This window comes from Lonchura striata, chromosome 15 (genome assembly GCF_046129695.1).
Source record: "Lonchura striata isolate bLonStr1 chromosome 15, bLonStr1.mat, whole genome shotgun sequence".
NCBI classification, from domain to species: domain Eukaryota; kingdom Metazoa; phylum Chordata; class Aves; order Passeriformes; family Estrildidae; genus Lonchura; species Lonchura striata.
The window spans coordinates 6,698,275-6,717,750 of NC_134617.1; the positions used below are offsets into that span (position 1 = coordinate 6,698,275).

At 50.8% G+C, this 19,476-nt stretch overlaps 3 protein-coding genes across 5 annotated transcripts in view; 2 read left to right on the plus strand and 1 right to left on the minus strand.

Annotated features, from left to right (window-relative positions):
- Positions 1 to 851: 851 nt before the first annotated feature.
- Positions 852 to 6,581, plus strand: MRNIP (MRN complex interacting protein). Of its 2 annotated transcripts, XM_021552167.3 has the most exons (7): positions 863 to 951; positions 1,044 to 1,103; positions 1,229 to 1,326; positions 2,508 to 2,577; positions 2,866 to 2,999; positions 3,240 to 3,342; positions 3,560 to 6,581. In XM_021552167.3, exons 1-7 carry the CDS (start codon positions 892 to 894, stop codon positions 4,121 to 4,123), a joined length of 1,089 nt encoding a protein of 362 aa, XP_021407842.2. In that variant the 5' UTR covers positions 863 to 891; the 3' UTR covers positions 4,124 to 6,581. The 2 variants fall into 2 exon arrangements, with proteins under 2 accessions (XP_077642804.1, XP_021407842.2); XM_077786678.1 differs by lacking the exon at positions 1,044 to 1,103 and having other exon boundaries at positions 852 to 951.
- Positions 4,674 to 9,024, minus strand: SQSTM1 (sequestosome 1). Of its 2 annotated transcripts, XM_021552165.3 has the most exons (8): positions 8,786 to 9,024; positions 8,577 to 8,672; positions 7,557 to 7,786; positions 7,280 to 7,448; positions 6,748 to 6,837; positions 6,000 to 6,244; positions 5,568 to 5,775; positions 4,674 to 4,975 (listed from the first exon to the last, which is right to left on the minus strand). In XM_021552165.3, the coding sequence occupies exons 1-8, from the start codon at positions 8,961 to 8,963 to the stop codon at positions 4,818 to 4,820; spliced, it is 1,374 nt and encodes a 457-aa protein (XP_021407840.2). In that variant the 5' UTR covers positions 8,964 to 9,024; the 3' UTR covers positions 4,674 to 4,817. The 2 variants fall into 2 exon arrangements, with proteins under 2 accessions (XP_021407840.2, XP_021407841.2); XM_021552166.3 differs by lacking the exon at positions 6,748 to 6,837.
- Positions 9,025 to 16,420: 7,396 nt separating this feature from the next.
- Positions 16,421 to 19,476, plus strand: part of MGAT4B (alpha-1,3-mannosyl-glycoprotein 4-beta-N-acetylglucosaminyltransferase B) — a 50,470-nt gene continuing 47,414 nt past the window's right edge. Inside the window, exon 1 of the mRNA XM_021552178.3 lies at positions 16,421 to 16,567. Coding sequence (XP_021407853.2) covers positions 16,471 to 16,567 — 97 coding nt within the window. The 5' untranslated portion in view covers positions 16,421 to 16,470. The remainder of the gene's footprint in view (positions 16,568 to 19,476) is intronic.

Sequence of the window (19,476 nt, forward strand, 5' to 3'; positions counted from 1 at the left end):
TTTGAAAAGAAACCTAAAATTCCTTTCCCCCGGAGCAAAGGCAACGATAAAGATATACTAAAAAGATATATGTCTAAAGATACAGAAAAAAATTTAAACTTGGTATATTTTCCAACAAGTGGACTTGGTGTGACTGCACTCTGACTTTTCTTTCCTTCCATTTTTCTTTCATTATTTCTTTTTTATTTTTTTTTGTTCATATTGTATTTTTTCTCTTTTCTCCTTTTTCTTTCCTTTGTCTCTGCCTGGTGTCGCTGCCCCATGTCGCCGCTACCGTGCTGGTGTCACTGTCCGGTGTCACTGCCCGGTGTCGCTGCCCGGTGCCGGTGTCTCTGCCCGGTGTCGCTGCCCGGTGTCGCTGCCCGGTGCCGGTGTCGCTGCCCGGTGTCTCTGCCCGGTGTCTCTGCCCGGTGTCGCTGCCCGGTGTCTCTGCCCGGTGTCTCTGCCCGGTGTCGCTGCCCGGTGTCGCTGCCCGGTGCCGGTGTCGGTGTCTCTGCCCGGTGTCTCTGCCCGGTGTCAGTGTCGCTGCCCGGTGTCGCTGCCCAGTGCCGGTGTCGCTGCCCGGTGCCGGTGTCTCTGCCCGGTGTCGCTGCCCGGTGTCGCTGCCCGGTGCCGGTGTCTCTGCCCGGTGTCGCTGCCCGGTGTCTCTGCCCGGTGTCGCTGCCCAGTGCCGGTGTCTCTGCCCGGTGTCTCTGCCCGGTGTCTCTGCCCGGTGTCGGTGTCGCTGCCCGGTGTCTCTGCCCGGTGTCGGTGTCGCTGCCCGGTGTCTCTGCCCGGTGTCGGTGTCGCTGCCCGGTGCCGGTGTCGCTGCCCGGTGCGCTGCCCGGTGTCGCTGCCCGGTGCCGCCGCTGAGGGGCGCTGGCGGCTCGCCGCGGGGGTCACGTGGCCGCGATGGCGCAGCGGGTCTGGGTGCTGAGGTGTTGCCGCTGCCGCCGCTTCCAGGGGCAGCAGGTGGGGACGGGGCGGGGCGGGGGGCTCCGGGCCCTCACCCACCGCTCTGTGCCCTCGCTCCCGGCCCTCACCACCGCTCTGTGCCCTCGCAGGCCAAGCGCAGCGGGCGGTGGAGCTGCAGCGTGTGCGGCCAGCGGCAGGCCGTGCAGAAGGTGAGGACGCCCTGCGCCCTCAGCCTCAGCGGGCGCTGGCCCTCGGTGACACCTGGGCTGTCGCCTCGCCTCGTGCTGTGCCCCCTGGCTGCTGCCTCAGCGCTGTCCTCTTTCATTCTGTGCAGGTTTATGGGCAGGGCTCGGGCCTGGAGTGCAGGCGCCACGTCCAGAAGCTGAACGTGCTGCAGGGCGAAGCAGAGGAGGCGCTCGGTTGGACATCTTGGTACGGTGCGAACCTCTCGCTGCTCGTTGCTTTTGATGCGCTGCAGCTGATGCGCATCTCCACACACCGGCTGCCTGTGGCCAGCCCCAGCATGTCACGGCAAGGTTTTCTGGCCTGTGAGAAGCCTTGGCCCTGCTGGTTTTGGCCTCACCACATAGGAACAAGCTCTTTGTGGGGGGTTTTGTGTCCCAGCGTGTTTATTTTGATAAGGATTTCTTTCAGGTAACTATAACTGATCAGTAGAATGCGTGGGTCACCTTTACTCAATATGTACACAATAGGGTTTGGGTTTGTTGTGTTGTTTTTTGATGGGTTGTTTTTAAAATTTGGTGGTTTTTATGTACTGTTTGATGAGCTGATTGTGGAGATGTCCCTTTTACAGATTACAGTCCTCATCAGACTACATCCTCAAAAAACATTCATTTGAGTTGCTGCCTAACTGTTGGCATTTAGGGTGTTCATACTGTGAATCTGTTGAGTGATCACTGCTGCTAGTGATAAAAGACTTGTTCAGGGCAAACAGTTCAGTGTAATTCCTGCTGGGCTGGAAAATCTGAGTAACACCTTCCTGTTTATTTCACTTCTGAATCTGTTTATAAATTGTGTAATCTTGAAGTGGTTTTGAACTGGTCCAGCCTCCTTTTTACTCAAAGCTATTTTCAGAGATCGACCAAGGGTAGTTATGTAACTTGGTTGTGACTACACAGTGCTTCACAGTTAAGCTTGGAGAAAAAAACTCATTGTTCACTTTATCAAAAAGTGTTGCTATTTTTATTCTCAAAAAATTGTGAAATTCAAAACATTATGAAACAACTTCCCTTGCTTTCATGGGATAAAATGAGTGAGTTTAAATTGTTGTACCAAACTGTTATATCCCTCATTATGATCAATTAAAACTTACCATTTCATAATTACTGGATTTAGATCAAACTTGAACTTTGTATAGCAACAAGGAGGGCTCTAACTTGAGCCCCTAACTATATTTAATCAAGTGTTTGTGCAATGTATCTTGCAAATCATTCATTTGGCATAAAGTTTTCCATAGATCTTGTTTTTTTCTGATATGTTTCCTATATACTGCTCCTATCCATGCTTTCTGTTCAATCCTTTAGGCTATGACTGGGTGATTTGAAGCCTATAAATCAACAGACAGGAGTGTGTAGTTTAAACCTCTATTTTAGGTGTGTAGAAGACTCTATAAATGACAGCAAAAATAGAGCAGCACAGCATGAGGACAGTTCAGTCCAGCAGGTAAGATCCCTACAAAGCTGATGTAAATACAAACCCATTCTGTCCTGGGTGAAACCAGTGATCCCTTTATGTGGTTCAGAGAGCTGAAAGGGTGTATCAAATCAGAGAGGCTCCTGCAGAGACAGAGGTGTACACAGAAACTGCTCCACTGAGGACTGAACCTGGGAACATGACAGAGGAACATGTTCTAAACTGATTCATGATTTGAGGCATTTGGCACATGTGTTACAGTACCAAAAATGAGAGCCCCCATGTTTTGCTGGTTTTAGTAATTCTCCAGTGTTGTAGGAGGGAAGGAGAGAAGGCAGTCGCTGGAGTAAATATCTGGACCAGGAGAGTGAGGATCAAGAAGATGAGGAGGAGGCGGCTCTGGAAAGGCAACAGTTCTGTTCCCAGAGAAAGAACACTGTGGGAGAACAAAGGTACAGAGAGAACTTTGGCAATTTCTGCCCCCGAGTGGTGACACTTGATTTGGAGGTGTGGGAGGGAGCTCAACTCTGAAATCTGGGCTAAGGTGCAGGTGGCAGTGTATGACCTGGGCTGAGCAGGGATTTGGTATTTGGGGATATAGAGCCATCCATTTTATGAACCTCTCTGGTGATCTGTGAAAAGAATCACAGTGGATCTAATCTGTCCTCTTTGTTAATGGTTTTCTTGGCCAGGAAACACCCGAAGCACTTCCTCTCCAGTGATGTTCCAGAGCATGCAGAAGAAAGTGGAGTGTCTCAGCTTCTCTATCAAGTCAAAAAAGTTAAAACCACTGAGGTATTTTAGCTATAGAAGATGCTCCTGATCTCTAATTTTTTATCATAATTTTGAATTTTTATGAGTCTTTCTCTGTTCTTCTCCAAGCAAGCCAATGAATGACTGGGGAGGAAAAATAGTATGTTGGGGGTTTCTGTCAGAAAGGTTTTATTTAGGCAAAGCCAATACCACCTTTAATGCTTCTATGCTGCATTTATAACCACGTTCTCTCTTTCAGTGCAAGAAATGCTTTGTAGCAGTGCCTGGTGGACATGATGGAGATGCTGGTTCTGGAGGCAGTGTGGCTCCTGCTGTCTGTGAGACTGTAGTGCCTGAGAAGAATACACAGCCCCCATCTGCTTGCACCAAACCATCCAAGTGGGGAAAATTTCTCTCGTTATCTGACAGCTCTAGTGAAAATGCTGCTGCAGGGACCATGGCACAGCAGGAGGGCAGTGGAGGTGGGGGGCTGGGCAGCACAGCTGCTGGTGGGGCCTGGAGGTGCTCAGGACAGCCTGGAAGAACTCTATCTCAGAGTACAGGTTTTAAATTTACAAAGTGTGTTGTAAGCACTGAGGATCTGGCCTCAGCACTGCCCAGCAGCAATGAGGATGTGCTCAGAGAATCTCACGATCAGGTGCTAAGGGTGGGATCTGCTGCAGAGACCACTGCAGGAAAGTGCTGCTTGGATACCCCAGGGAGGGCAAACACCCTTGTTAATGCTTACCCTGGGCCAAAGGTGAGCAACATTTCTTGTGAGCAACTCTTCTGCACAGGTGAGGAGTTTGATGATGATCTCTGAAGTTCAGGCATCTTTGGTATGTCTTTCTTGGCCCTAATGCATTTGAGATGTTGTTTACTGAGACAGTTTTGAACTAAAGGTGTTTTCACTCAAAGCCATAGAGAACTGCACTATTAAAGTTGCTTACATGTTTGATGCTTGTTTGTGGAGAAGGGAAGGAGGGAGAAGAGACTGTTGCTCTCAGGTTACAGGGTTGTCTAGCAACCTCAGCAGCTAGAAATAGGAATGGGAGTAGGTCGGCTTGGGGAGAGAAAGCTCCCAGGCTTTAAGGATTTGTGGCCCATACAATTAAATTCTGTGATTGATTCCTCCTTATAAACTATAGCTCTTTCCCCCCCAAACTACATCGTTGTTGAAACCTCCCATAGCAACCCTTTCTTCCAGAGCTGTAAGAAAGCTCCAGAGCCAGCAAAGGATTGGATTTCTCTTCCTAAGAGTAGGCCTAAGTGTACACCAAAGTACATGCCGAAAGGCAGTCCTGGGCTGCTCTGTGTTTTCAGCCTCATCCGTAGATGATGTAGCTGTGATACTGAAATGTTCCACAGACACATGACATGCAGTAGTATTTATTTTTCCTCCATTCTACAAGCACGTAAGAATGTGAGACAGAAATCCAGAGTAGGAAAAATGATGAACCACAATAGCTCAATGCTGCATTATCTGCTTTCAGCTAGAAAAGTGGTTTTTGTTACTACTACAAGTGAGGTGGCTGCTTAGAATACTGGATGGCATCCAGTGCTGCCCCAATGTCGCAGTTCTTGATCTGCAGGAGCTGAGTGAGCCATCCACCCTCATCGGAGAAACCCATGGAGAGCATCTGGGACAGAGACTCAATGAGGCGAGGCTCAGCTTCTGTGAAAAGAATACAGTTCAACTATTTCATGTAATTAGAAAACCAGGCAAGGGTTTAACAGCATTCTTTGACAGAAGGAGACATGCTTTTCTTTGTCTCCCAGGAGTGCAGATGTGTGAGATAAACAATACATAATCAGAGCTAAGGAAAGTGCTTAGTTGGGCTCAGCTGGCCTTGCTGTGGGCCTCAGTGCTGCTGATGGCAGTTGAGGGGCCTTGGATACTGTTAGTGGCTCCCACCAGGAAAGTGCTGCCCTGAAGCCACAGGATGTACTGGTCCATGTGCTGCATTAAAGGCTCTCTTGAGCAGTACACAGCAAGGACATGATCAAGGACAGCACCTATTTCATGTTGCTCAAATGGCATATTAGCCCAAGGTCAGACATGTGGTTAGTGGCCCACATTCAAGAGAGGAGCCACCTGATCTTCTCTAACAGAGTGCAAGAGCTGCCAAACCTGGGACAGGTTTAGCTCTAACTTACACAACCTTGGTTTCTACCACCTCTACAAGAAGTCTGCTTGTGTCAAGCCAAGTAGGCAGTTCCCTAGCCAAAGTTACTCTCAGCTATGAAACCTGCTCACACTCTCCTACCTGGGGGCAGGTGTGGGTAGAGAGCAGCTTCTCGCAGTCCTGTAGGTCCTGGCTGGGGAGGATCCCGAGGCACATCCAGGGAGCTGGGACCGTCTGTGTCTGGCATTTGCAGAGACTGCAGTTCACCTGTGGAAGGATCCACTTCTTTGGATGATAAGTGGGTCCAGTCCTCCTCGCCCCCTGATGAACTGCTAGACTCACTGTGTTCCTAAAATGGAAAAAAAGAAAGGGTCCAGGTGCTGTAGTGCTTCCCAGGCAGTATGCACACTCCTATTTGCCTTTAATATAAAGAATTACATCCACAAGAAGTCCCACCACCTTTGCTGTAAATCTGTAAAGGTGCTGTGTATCCCTTAATCTGCTCTCATCTTAATACTCATTCCTGCAGTACATTCCAAGTGATTGCATTCAATTACTGTTGTAGTTTTGTACCTGGGAATGGAAGCTGCCATCTTCCATTTGTGTGGGCACAGAATCTACCACCATGTCTTGCATCTGTTCTGCAATGACATTTACTTGTGTAGCAGACTCTGTGTTATTCCAGTCTGCTTTGGTCTGAACATTCTGGGTTGGAGCACTGCTGGTTGCCTCAGCACCGGTCTTCTCTTGGTTGGCAGAAGTGGGAGTCACTTTGCTTCTCTGTCCTCCGTGTTCCACATCGATATCAACTTCAATACCTAGAAAAGCATTTAAGGTAGACAAAGTGGTAAGAGGTTTTTTTTCCAAAACAGCCCTAAATGGATCGATCCTGCTCTACACTCTTAAGGTTTCTGTCATCCTACAATCTGCCATGTAACAGCAGGAATTAAAATGCAAAGCCTTCTTTACTAAAGAATAGCTAAGCACTGAACAGCCATCTTCCTCCACACAGACAAGCCAAATACTTAAAGGCAGGGCAGAAGTTACATCTATGTCCACATAAACCAGGCAAAATCTAGAGTCACCACTGACTTAAAGGGCTGACACATTATTGAAATTTTTCCTCATTTTTTTCAAATAAAAGGTACTGAGCAACTGTTCTAAGCCTAAGCATTATTAGTATCCAAGTATAAACTAAGCCTTTGAGGCTTAGGACAGGAGGTAATTTGAAGACCAGTCACAACAACTGACTGCTGCTCCTGTTAAACAGACCTGTAAGCCAGTCTCAGGGACTGGTAACAAACTGTACATTATCACTTACCCAGGGGACTCAGAAAAGCTGCAACACTCTCCCCAACATTCTTTAGGAAGGTGACATTGGGGTCCTGAGGCTGGCTGTTAGTAGAAGCTTCTAGAAAAACAATTTCTGTTAGCACACACAAGCTCTGAGGGAAAGGGCACCTGCAGAGGGTGTGTCCCCACAGGAGCTTAAAGCTCATTCCTGTCACTGACATACATTACAGAACAAAGCACTACAGAGAACAACTAACTGGGCTACCTCTGGAACAGAAAGCCAGTATTAGCATTATTATGGCTCATCAGCCATGCTGAAAGGCAGGTCTGGAGTACAATAGTGACATGCTTGACCTAACAGCTCAGCTTGGTTGGGTTCCAGATACTTTATCTGCATCCTCATTGACTGCACGGACCCAAGCACACCTTAAAGTAATAACACTTTGTGCTGAAAGGTGCCAATTCCTTTGTTCTCCCACCCAGATTCTACCCTATGCTGCAGAACCTCAGCTGGTCTGAGGCTCCACCACCACCCTGTCTACCAGGGCACCTCCTCTCACCTTCTGCAGCAGGTGCACTGGGGGCTGCAGTGGTGGCTTCAGCGGTGGCTTCAGCTTGCTCCGAGTTCTGGCAGGGAGCTGCAGGCCCAGGATACCCCCAGCAGTGCATCCATGGGAAAGGTGGAACACCATGGCGCATTTTACGGAGCCAGCGTCCTCGGGGAATCCACTGTAAAGGGTGACATTCGTGTGACAGCGAGTTCTGAGCAACTGAAACGCCTGACTTGAATTTGAGGAATCTCTCACTCATCAGTTGCCTTCCATAGATTTTGCTCACCTCAAACGGATTAAGCAGTGGGCTTTGGAACATCACCATGTTGTGCTCCTTGTGGATGCCCTTCCCCTCACAGGTGCTGCACAGGTCATAGTCTGGACAGACACTGCACTTGAACCTGGTCCCCACCACAGGTCCCTCACAGCCATCACAGATGACGTTGGGGTGCACCATGTTGCGGGGCGGCTCCTGGCTGCACTGCGAGCGGTGCTCCCGCTTGCACTCCTTCTTCTCTGTTAAGGAAGGGAAATTCCACATCAAGATCAGATTACTATCTACGGCCTTGAAGTCAGGCCGAGGAGGAAGCACAAACAGCCCGTCCGAGCAGTGTTGACTTACTAGGTCAGTTTATTTTTACACTGGCTGTCAAACCTAAGCCAGGCTCATGTAAGAGACCTTAAACCACGTGCAAAGAGGTTTTGCAAAGATACCTCCTCCTGAAACCAAGCCTACGTTATCCTAAATATCCCTTGGCACACTTTTTTTAGATTAGCACTGCACCACCTCATCTGGCTTCTCACCCTACCTTCCCAAGCACTGCAAGAACAAAATGTTTCTGGAGAAGGAGTTAGGAATGCAGATGCCATGAAGCATAACATGAGAATGGGGACAACAGGTGTGGCTCACTAGATGGACTGCAGATAAAGCTTTGAGGGCTTCTACATGAACAAGGGACTGGGAAGCAACTACGCACTGGGAAAGTGGAATTAAAGCTAACATGTTGTTTTGAATATTTAGGATACCACCACTGGTTTAGTGTATCCAGGGAACGAGAATGACAACAGAGCCTCACACTGGGCCAGCTGATAGGGCTAGGAGGAAACCTGTGGTTTGTTTATCCCACCTCAAATTCATGTTCCGTCACATTACACTGCCCTTTATTTAACCTCCCCCGCAGAGGCCGCAGCTTCCACTCGGCGCTCGAGGACACGGGAAGGGCCGGGGCTGGCTTCTCCCGCTTTGGGAGCGCTGCCAGGAGGCTCAGCCGAGACCCGCCGTGCCCTCCGGAGCTGCTACCCGTACCTTTGATATAAACACGGAACACGCCATCCCGCACGTAGGGCATCGCCAACTCCAGCTCCTCGTCGCTGGAAAAAGCGATCAGGTCCCCGTCCTCATCTGGAAAGGGCGAAGCGCAGGATGAGGCGCCCGGTGGGGTAACGGGGCAGCCAGAGCCCCGCGCCCCGCGATCTGCCACCCCGGGACCCGGCAGCTGCCCCAGCCCCGCTCACCCTTGTAGTGCATGCGGAAGGCGGGCGGCGGCCCGGCCCGCAGCAGCCCCTGGAAGAGCTCGGCGACACGGTCGTAGATGGCCCGGTAGCGAGCGGGCGGCGGCAGCGTGAAGCGGCGGATCTCGCGGGCCGCCTCCTCCTTGCCCAGCAGGTAGGCTTTCACCGTCAGCGCCGCCATGGCTGTGGCGCAGCAGGAATTGCGGCCGGGACCGAGACACGGAGCGGCGAGGGGCGGGGTGAGCGGCGACGGCGGCTCCGCCGGCCGCGCTTTTAAGCGCCGCGGCAGCGGCCCCGCCCCCGAGGCCACCCCCCTCTGCCCTGCCCCGGCCCGCCCCGCTCCCGTTCCTGCTCCGTCCCCATCCAGGGCCACGGAAAAGCGCCCACGGCGCGCGGGAAAACCTGTGGATACGTGCAAATGCCCATGTCTGCTCCCTGCCCTGCCCGGCCCCGGTTTGGGCCCCGGGGCAGCGCCAGGGGCGTGGGCGGCGCGGGGTTCTTGTGGTCCCCTGAGCACCAGCGGGGGCGGCGGGCAGTGAGCGCGACACGGGGACCCCTGGGTGACCTCCGAGACACACCGGGGGCAACACCACAGCACGGGCAGCGCCGGGCCGCCCCGGTCCCGTCACCGCTCCCGGCCGCCGGGAGCCGGCAGGCGCTTGGCATCCCGGCGCTGCCTCCCCTCCACGGCGGCAGCGCGGCCGGGAGCGGAGCGGGAGCCACGAGCCAGCCCCGCTCGTGCGGCACCCACCGGAGCGGCTGGCGTGCCGAGCGTGGCAGGAATAAATAACTGAACCCCTGTGTCAGGAGCGGGCACTAAAAATAAGGTCACTGGTGTAAACACAGCTGACATTAAGGAGGATGTGCTGTGGCCTTTGCAAGCTGGTTGGCAGCAGTATTTTTTTTGCGGATCACATACAGTTGACAGGCCTCTTAATCCGGCCGCAGGAGGGTTCAGCTGGCAGAACACACCGTCTGTGCTGTCCAAGCATAATTAAATAATGATGGATCAATGATTATTAGGTTCCTTGTTGGTGTTACTTTCCTCTCACCCAAGGGCCTGACCACTCTGACTCTTGGTGCTGTATTTCTTAATTTAAGATATTAAGAACTTAGGAGGAACTGTGTCACGATTTATCATCTTCTGTAATCAAGAGAAGCATAAATTTTAATTTCCACAATGGGAAGGTAGTTTATTTCTTGACCTAAAGTATATATGTTAAAACACTTGGCCTTTTATGTAGAGACATTTTTGGTATATGTGGCACAATGTTGACATTGCAACCCTTTCCTGGAAAATAGTATTTACAGTGGAAAAGTTTGCCCCATTTAAGTTAAAATGCTTTCTAGAAAATTCAGTTTCTATGTATGACATGGCTAATGTTTGCACTGTAAAGCAGTGGATTAAAGTTTAAATACCAGCAAATTCAGCAGGAAACATGGATGATGCTGTGTAGGAAATTATTCAGCGGCTTTTACAGCAGCCAATATTGAAAACTTTGGGCAGGCAGCAAAGCCATATGGTGTTTCACCTTCCCTTTTGCCTGTTTGCTGTGTGTATCCTTATATCTGAAAATGTCAATGAAAGCTGATACCTTGACATTGTTGGATTATGCTTTTTCTCCATAAAATCTGATTTTATGGTGCCAGGAGAAGCAGGACATGCAGTACAGGGCACTCTACCAGTGTTGGATGTGCCTCACCAAGCAGCACCTCCAACATGCCCATCTCATGTTGTTTCTGAAGACCTCGAGGGCCACTTTCATCTCATCTATTAGGCCAGAACTGTATTTTGAGACCCAGCACATCCATTCCTTAGGTTCCAAGCTGCTGCTGTTCCAGACAGCTCCAGTTCCTATTCCCTTCTCCATCCCTGCCTGTGTTTGAGGGGTGTTTGAAGTGCAGGGTAGGGGGTGTCCTCAAGTTGCTGTGTCTTTTCATGTCAGTTCTGTCTCCAGGCTAATTGATTGTTGCATTTGCAATTATCAAGCAATGTGCTAAAGTAAAATCAGAAATTTGAGTTTTCCCGTGTCCACTTCAATCCAGTTCTCCTGGTGGGACATGCTGAGTCACGCACAGCTCTTGCTGTGACATCATGCACTTTTACAAAACACAAGGCAAACAAGCTTTCACTGGTCTCACGGCTTACCTCACCGATCACGGGACGGGAGTGACTCAGTGAGTCTCCTCCTCCTCCTCCTCCTCCTCCTCGAGGTCGGGGATTTCCTCCGGGCAGCCCTCCTGCAGCTCAGACCTCGCTCTCCCCCGTTTCCTCCAGCCTGGGCTCTGCCTCTGCCCGGTTCCTCAGCCCCATGTGAGGAGCTGTGCTCTATTCCCAGATCCACTAGAGCAGTTTCTCCTTCTGTTTGTGAGTGGATCTGGATTTTGGCATTCTCAGCATGGAGCAGTGGTTGTGTGGATACTTTCTTAGGAATCCCATGGCAGCACAGCAACTCCTGCCCAAAAAAGTGGCTCGTTGGCCCCAGGTGCTGAGCAGCCAGCTTCACACATGGATATAGCAAAGGAACAGTAAAGAGAACAGTGAAAAATGCTGTTGGAGTTTAAAAATTCAAGTTAGAGAGGAAAGGCTTAAAAAGGAGCAATTAGCATCCCTTCAGTGATCTGCTTTCTCTCTACACCCACTTCTGCTGGGAAATGTTTGACAATATTTGGTGAGGTTTTTGTTCTGAGGGCACAATCACCAGAAATACTTCTGTCCAAACTTCTTATGTTTGCAATAAAGCCCTGGGGGGAAGAAGGTGGGATGGAGGAGGTGAAATGTCCAATCTTTTCCTTGCTTGCAAACCACAGCAGAGTCTGATGAGGAAATTTTCCAGAGGAAGTTTTGCCCCAGCTCATTGCTCCAGCCTGAGGCTGCCGTCACTGCCCCAGCACTCCTGGTGAGGAGGGGAGGGTTGGCAGGACAGTGTGTGGTGATGGAGGGACCACGCACAGCTCTGGGCTGCACCGAGTGCCCATCCACACCCAGCAATCCCACGTGTCCTTCCAGAGGCTTCTGGAGAGGTGCAGGATCCTCCAGGCACATCGGGACAGACACTGGTGACTCAGCCTGGTCCCATGACCTCTTCTTTCCTCCTCTAGCCCAGTGAAAACCCGGTTCGTGCCTCGGAAGCAGAACCCTCCTTCCTCATTGGCACAGGCAGAGCACAAAGCCGAGCTGGGAGTTTTTTGCTGTCTCATTTTTGAGGCTTTCCTGAAGTTCAGCTGTGCCACGTCAGGTGTTTACACAGGCTCAGCAGCTGTGGTGAAACTGTTAAAGGCAGAAAACTCTGGCAGTTTTTTCACTGAGACACAGGAGCAGATAGGAAGAATGGGTGGACAGCAGGTACAAGGTAGAAGCACACCAGGAGTGTTATGCAGTTCCATAAGGATTGTTCCTGGAGATGAGAAAGAGTTTTTTGCAACCTATGTGAATTTCTTGGGCCTAGTGTTGCTTTGAAAATCTGACTTGTAGCTTTTGCCCTGATTTAAAGCATCAACATGTCAACACTTTGAACATAAAGCACCCTGTTGTCATTTTCCTCTCTCATGGCTAAAGAGATTTGAAAACATTTATACTGCTGTGAAACAAGCCATGGTGATGTTTGAACACAGCAGCCTATAAAACATAGAAAATGAAATTATTTTGTTTCTTGCATAAAGCAGCCTGGGAAGGATCAAGCCTAAAGATGGGCCAAACTCCAGAGCTAAGCTCTTTCAAGCACTAGATAAAATCAGCTATAAATCTGGATTACATTTTATACCTAGACCTAATAAATGTTTTCTCTTTCTAATTTTTGTAATGGCCTCAGGACCTGTGGATTGCTATGGGAGTGTTTCCCATGAAGGCCCCTCATTTCTGCAGCACACTCAGCATTGCCAGCATCAACTGTTCAAAGATCATGAGATCACCATTTAAAAAAAAAAAAAAAAAAAAAAAACACACAAAAAAAAAAACCACCTTTTCTCTGCATTTGCTATTTGCTGGGGTTTTGGGTCTCTGCAATTCACATTTTAATTTTTGCTCTGCAAAATACGAAAGCTCAAAACTTGCTCAAAATTTGCTCAAAACTTTAAAAACAGAATAAAAGACAAAACTGGGAAAAGAGGGATAGATTTAAAGAATAAAAAAGACTTTGCAGGTCTAAGAGAAAAATGGCAGGTGCTGCAATTTGGCTTAATCCCTCATTTTTTCCAAGAGAACCCAAGGTTTTTTATCATGAGAGGGTGGTATAAAGCTCATTAATTTCTTCAGACTTTTATGAAGACAAAGTATAACAGAAGAAATTAGATTAAACTTTATCCTTGGGAAAGAGTCTAATTAATTGTCTTGGAGAAATTATTAATGTTCCTCTCTTCTCTCCCGCTGCAGACACACCCGATATCCTGAGTGGTGGGAGCATTTTGCACCTCTGAAAATAAACAGCCAACATTTAATAGAGCACAGCACTTCCCCACCAGCTCTTACTTGTCTGCCACCTTTGTGGAGGGCTACCATTAATTCCTGCGGATCTGCTGCTGCCTTATGTTGTGATGGGGGTTGTTCGTGCTTTGTAAAATCCAGGTCAGGATGCACCGGTCCAAGCCCCGCCCGCGGGGTTTTTTCGTTTTTTCGGCGTTCCTGGGAGTTCTGCCAGGGGATTTCCCCGCTCAGGGCGTTTCCCTGCCCAGGGATGAGGTCTGTGCTCGGCCCCGCAACTCCCACCTGGCTCCTGGCAGAGGAGGGAGGCAGAAACTCCTGATGCCATCCAAAGGGCTCCCTCTGCCGATTTCCTTCCCGGATTCTCTAACACCGGCAGAGGCCATTTCAAGATTTGAAAAATGGGCTTTATTTAACGAACTGAAGAATGTTCTAAGGATGCAGTTAGGCAAGACCTGTGCTTTTCCTCATATACGAGGCACCCAGAGCACCTCGAGGCAGCCCCTGCACCTTCCCGAGTGCTGGGCTCCCTTCACTGTCACCTCTCCAGGAGGAAACAGAGAGGATGCCTGAGGATCCACTGGGCAGATTTTCCTTTTCGGGAGAATTCCCATGTCTGCCGGCCCCCAGCTCCTCCCTGCCTGCCACCTGGGATGGCTCCGAGCGTTGCTGAGCCCCGGCACCGCCGCTCCCGGCCCTGGCACGGGCACACGCCGCATTGCATCGCACCCCCATTGATCCGGACATTTCAGGCAGCAGACTTTGATCGCTGGCAGCCCTACGGTATTTACATGTCAGAGAAATATTTACTTGCTAAAAGAGCTCTGGGGAATGGGAGATGACAGCTTTTGCTGGTTCAGGAGTTATGTACCCATGTACAGGGCACCTGAGCTGCCTGACCTCATGCCCACCCACAGAAACAAGTTCAGATGATGAAGGCAAATAAGTGCCTGTGGAGTCTGACCTCACAGTACAGTCTATAATGAAATAAGCTGGACATTAACAGAAGAAAACAAAAGCAAAATAATTTTGTAATCTGATTTCTTCTGTCCTTCACCCAAGCAAGCAGCTTGAGGTCATAACCCCTGAGTGCCAGGTCCTTTGAAAAGGGATAACGTCGTTCTGGGCAGCAGCTTCTGTTTGTGATATTCTTCTGTCGTGGATTTTCTCCCAATAAACATTGGATTCTGTTTCCTTCACCAAGATGAAACACTTCTGCGGGAATGGCAGTGAGGATGCACGGCGTGACTCCTCATCCTGCACCCCCAGCTGTCCATTCCCCATGGGCACATCCCTGTGCAAGGGGGCTGAGCACGCACCTCCATGCAGGGGCACCCACCCGTGACACCGCAGGGACCGGGCCATTCCTGGGGGTCCACGTGCAGGGATGTGCATCACCCTGGCACAGCCACAGGTACGTGCACACCCCCACACCCTGCAGGCAGATGGACCTGGGTGAGTGTTCACACACACACAGACATATGGGCACAGAGTGACACATATGGACACGGCCACGCACACACACACACACACACACACACGTGTACAGACCCACGCAGGCACCCGCAGACACATCTGTAGCTTTGTAGGGACATATGGATGGGCATGAGGAGGCAGGCGTGCATCGACTGGAGTAAGCCAAGGATACAGGTATGTACATTTATTTATATACGTAACCCGTGAACTTGCACTCTTGCACACACATACACACTGTTGTTGTACGTGGATGGACACGGTCAGATACACACTCAAACACACACAGAGAGGTGCACACGCAGTCATACACACGCACACAGACAATCTCAGACAATCTCACACAGTCACACGCTCACAGACACACAGATATGCACACACACATACATAGACTTGTGCAGAGACATGCAGATGCATACAGACACATGCACTTACACTCATACACACACACTGATACACACAGTCACACTCACACACACACACTCAATTACACTCACACTGATACACACACACTGATAAACACACTCACACACACTTTCACACACTCAATTACACTCAATTACATTCACACTGATACACACACACTCATACTCACATTGATACATACACGTGCACACTCACTCATATTCACACTCATTCGCACTGATACACACACTCACACTGATACACTCACCCACACGTTCACACTGATACATACACATTCACACACACTCACACTGATACACACACACATACGCTGATACACACACTCACACACACTGATACACTCACACTCACTCGCACTCACACTCACACACACTCACACTGATACATACACACACATACACACTGATACATACACATTCACACACACACACTGATACACTCACACACACTCACACTCTCACACTCACACACTGATACACACACATTCACACACACACTGATACACTCTCACACACTCTCACACTCACTCTCACACACTCACACTCTCACACTGATACATTCACACACACTGATACACTCACTCACTCGCACTCACGCACACACACACTCACACTGATACATACACACTCACACTCACACTAATATACTCACACACACTCACACTCTCACACTCACACTCACACTTACACTCACACTTATACATTCACACACACACACTGATAGTCTCACACACTCTCACACTCACTTTCACACTCATACTCACACTCACACTCACACTGATACATTCACACACACACATGCACTCACACACTCACACTGATACATTCACACACACACTGATGCACTCACACACTCACACTCACTCTCACACACTCACACTCACACTCACACTCACACTCACACTCACTCTCACACTCACACTCTCACTCCCACACTCACTCTCACACTCACACACTCACACTCACACTCACTCTCACACTCTCACACTCACTCTCACACTCACACTCACTCTCACACTCTCACTCTCACTCTCACACTCACACTCTCACGCTCACACTCTCACACTCACACTCACTCTCAGACTCACACCCACCCGTCCCTCTGCAGTCCCGCGTTCCCCCGCACGGCGGCGCCCTTCGCTCGCTGCCGCCCCGCCCCGGCCCCGCCCCGGCCCCGCCCCGCCCGCCCGGCGGGCCCGGCGCGGGCGCTGCGTGCGGGCGCTGCGCCCCGCTCCGCTCCGCTCTGCTCCGCTCCCGGCTCCGCTCCCGCCCCGCTCCGCTCCCGGCTCCGCGCTCCGCTCCGCTCCGCCGGGGCCGCCGAGGCCGCGCCGCGCCCGGGACATGCGGCCGCCCCCGCCGGCGAGGAGGCGATGAGGCTCCGCAGCGGCACGGCGCTCACGCTGCTGCTCGGCTGCCTGTGCGCGCTGCTCTCGCTCTCCTGGTACGGCGCCTTCGGCGGGCACAAAGGTGAGAGGGGCCCGGCCGCCGCCCGCCGCCGGGGGGGATGCGGGGACTCCGCGAGTCCGGCCCGGCTGGAGCCGGGGGGTGCGCTGGGATCCAGCCCCGGTGAGCATCCTGCGGGACCTGGGCGATCCTGGGGCAGGGTCCTGCTGGAGCCCCACGGCTGCGGGCTCGGCGGGGTCCTGTGCGCCCCTGGTCCCCACGGGACCGTGACCTGTGGAAGCCCTGGGGCGACTGCCCGTGCCCGGCTGCGCAGCAGGTATCCCAGCCGGGGTCTCTACTCGTCCCCCAGGCGCGCCGTGGCCAGGGGCGCCCACGGAGGGTCGGGGGGCTCTGGGGTGATGGGCGGGCCGTTTTCCAGGTCGGGGTGCGCTTGGCTTGGCTTTGGTGATGTGCTTCTGTGCACCCCATGTTTATGGCCAAAACCTTCATGGGCGATGACAGCCAGGTGGGTTAAATCTGCATGAAAGTGTGGTGGTGCCAGCAACTGGAGCTTTCAGGTGCTGGGGGTTCTTTGGGCAAACTGGTGAAGGGAGATCTGAGCATCTCTGCCATCTCTGCATGTGTCTTTTGTGGCTCAATGCTGAGTCCAGTAACTTAAGTGGATATGGGACAGGTGTGACAGCTGTGGCTTCAGCACACAAATATTGGTGCTGGCTTTGCACTGAGTAGGCAGCTGCAGAGCAGAGGTGCAGGGCCCTGTCCCACCGAGGCTGCGGAGGAATCCTGTGCAGGTGTTACAGAGATGCTTGCTGCTGGTTTTTCCTGACAACACAATAGTTGCTTTTCTCCACCCAGTCTCTCACTCAAGCAGTTCACTGGACTTATTCTGACCTGGAGAACAGTTCTGACAGTCGCTTCTGAATTGTGCCTCTGTACTGTGTATGAGTGTGTAATCTCTTACACCTGTGGTAATCGCTCAGCTCTTCCAGTTCCTGCACTTTTAGAGGTCATTAAAGGTGTGTGCTCTGACCAGCCAGGCCTTGACTCTCTCCTCCCACTTGCTATGTAAGCATCTCTCCCTGGTACAGGTGAGAAGCAGCTTTTGCCGAGTGGAAGCTGTGACTTGATGGATTTGCAATCCTGTGGCACACTATGCACCATCACAAGGTGCAGCTTGCACATAGTGCAAGGCTGGCCTCAGGGCTGGGGCAGCTCCTGGGGGAGGTTTTGTGGCTCTGATGGGCAGGATGACATGAACCCACCCAGCCCCTTCCCTGGCAGCAGGCCAGGAGTGCCTGGGATGTGCCATTTTGTCCTGGCAGCTGCAGGTGTCTGACAGGTGGCTGCTTGGAATCCTCTGCCTCATTCATCACTGAAGGCTCTCCTGTTGTGCTGCTAAGGTGGTTTAAATCCCACCAGAGCTGCCTCCTGCAGAGGTTTATGTGGTGGGCGTTTGCAGTGCAGGGGTGTTGCCTCTGTACCAGTGGATTGCTTTGCTTCTGCTGGTGATATTTTTAACTGGCCAAAATGTTTTCATACGCAGGTGTTGCTGTTGTATGTTGCTTTCTGACAGAAGTGCTAAACCACAGTAGCTGTGCAGGGGCAGAGGAACGCTCTGAGAACTGCCCTGTGGTTACCACTGAGCAGGGGCTTTGCTTGCAGCTTCTCATAAATAAAGCAAAAGCAGTGTGCAGTGCTGTGTGGGCTCCGAGCAGCCCCTCCTGCTTCCAGAAGCAGGGTGGCCAACCCCACTAGGCAGACTGTGCTGTCTGGGCTGTGTTGTCCTTTGACACACTTCTATTTTTTAACAAGCAGCTTTTTCCTGTGGCCCATGCAAGTGCCAGGACAACAGCCCTGAGTACCGCTGTCCCTGTCCCTCTGGGCAGGACCCTCTCTGGGATGCGTTTTCCCCTGGCAGCAGCAAATCGTCCACTGCACTCGGCAGTGGCCACAACAGGTCACGGCCAGCACGGCTGCCTGTGTCAGCACGGCAGTTTCCAGCTATTGTGCTCATTTATGTATCAGGCCATTTTTCAGTACAGAGCTGGAGAAGACCTTGAGAGGTCATTCAGTCCATCTCCTGCCCTCCGCAGGATCGCTGATAACCAACCCTTTCCAGGCAGATGTTTGTCGTGTTCGTTCTTGAAAACCTCCCATGACAGGGACTCCTAAGCTCCCCAGACAATCTGTTTGACATTTAGCAGGCCTCATATTAGGCTTTTCTTATGATTTGTACAGAAATTTCTTTTTCTTCACTTTACTTTCAGGATTGCTCTTCTTTTTTTCCATCTGTTTGGAACGGGCAGAAGAAAAGTTCCTTCTGTCCTTCTTTGCAGCAGGCCAGTAGATATTTGTAACTTGCTACCGTTTCCCTTACTAAACCAGATTAAACCACACTGGTTCCTTTGATCACTCTTTTTTAGGTCATATATTCTTGGGCTGCAGTTTCTCTTGTTACTCTTCTGGACCATCATTCTTGGTGAGGAGGGATGCTTAACCTGGGATAAAGGCTGAAGTTGCTGCTGTATTTTTGCTCAGAAGACTTAAGTGTTACTTCATACCTTTTACAAACAATGGTCCTGTTTATACATCCCACTGTGTGTGCTTTTCTCTTCTGCTATAGGTGTCTCATGTTTATTTTTTTTATCCCATCAACCCTTCAACTGTTCCTCTCCAGATGTTGTCCTCTTTTTCATTCCTTATCTTGTGTTTGCCTGGTTAATTATTCTTACCAAATTGCATTACCTCATGCTTGTCCTTGTTGAACTGTGTCCTTTTTTTTTTTTTTTTTTCCTCCAGACTGCATCTTCTAAATATTCAGGATTGTTTTGAATTCTGATTTTGCCCTCCTGCATGCTTGCAGTCCCTCTCAGCTTGGTGTAGCCTTCCAGGGCAGTTAGCCTGTTTTCTCTGCCATCAACCAAGTTGTGGATGAAAACACCAATTGGTGTTGGATCTGGGATGGGTTCCAC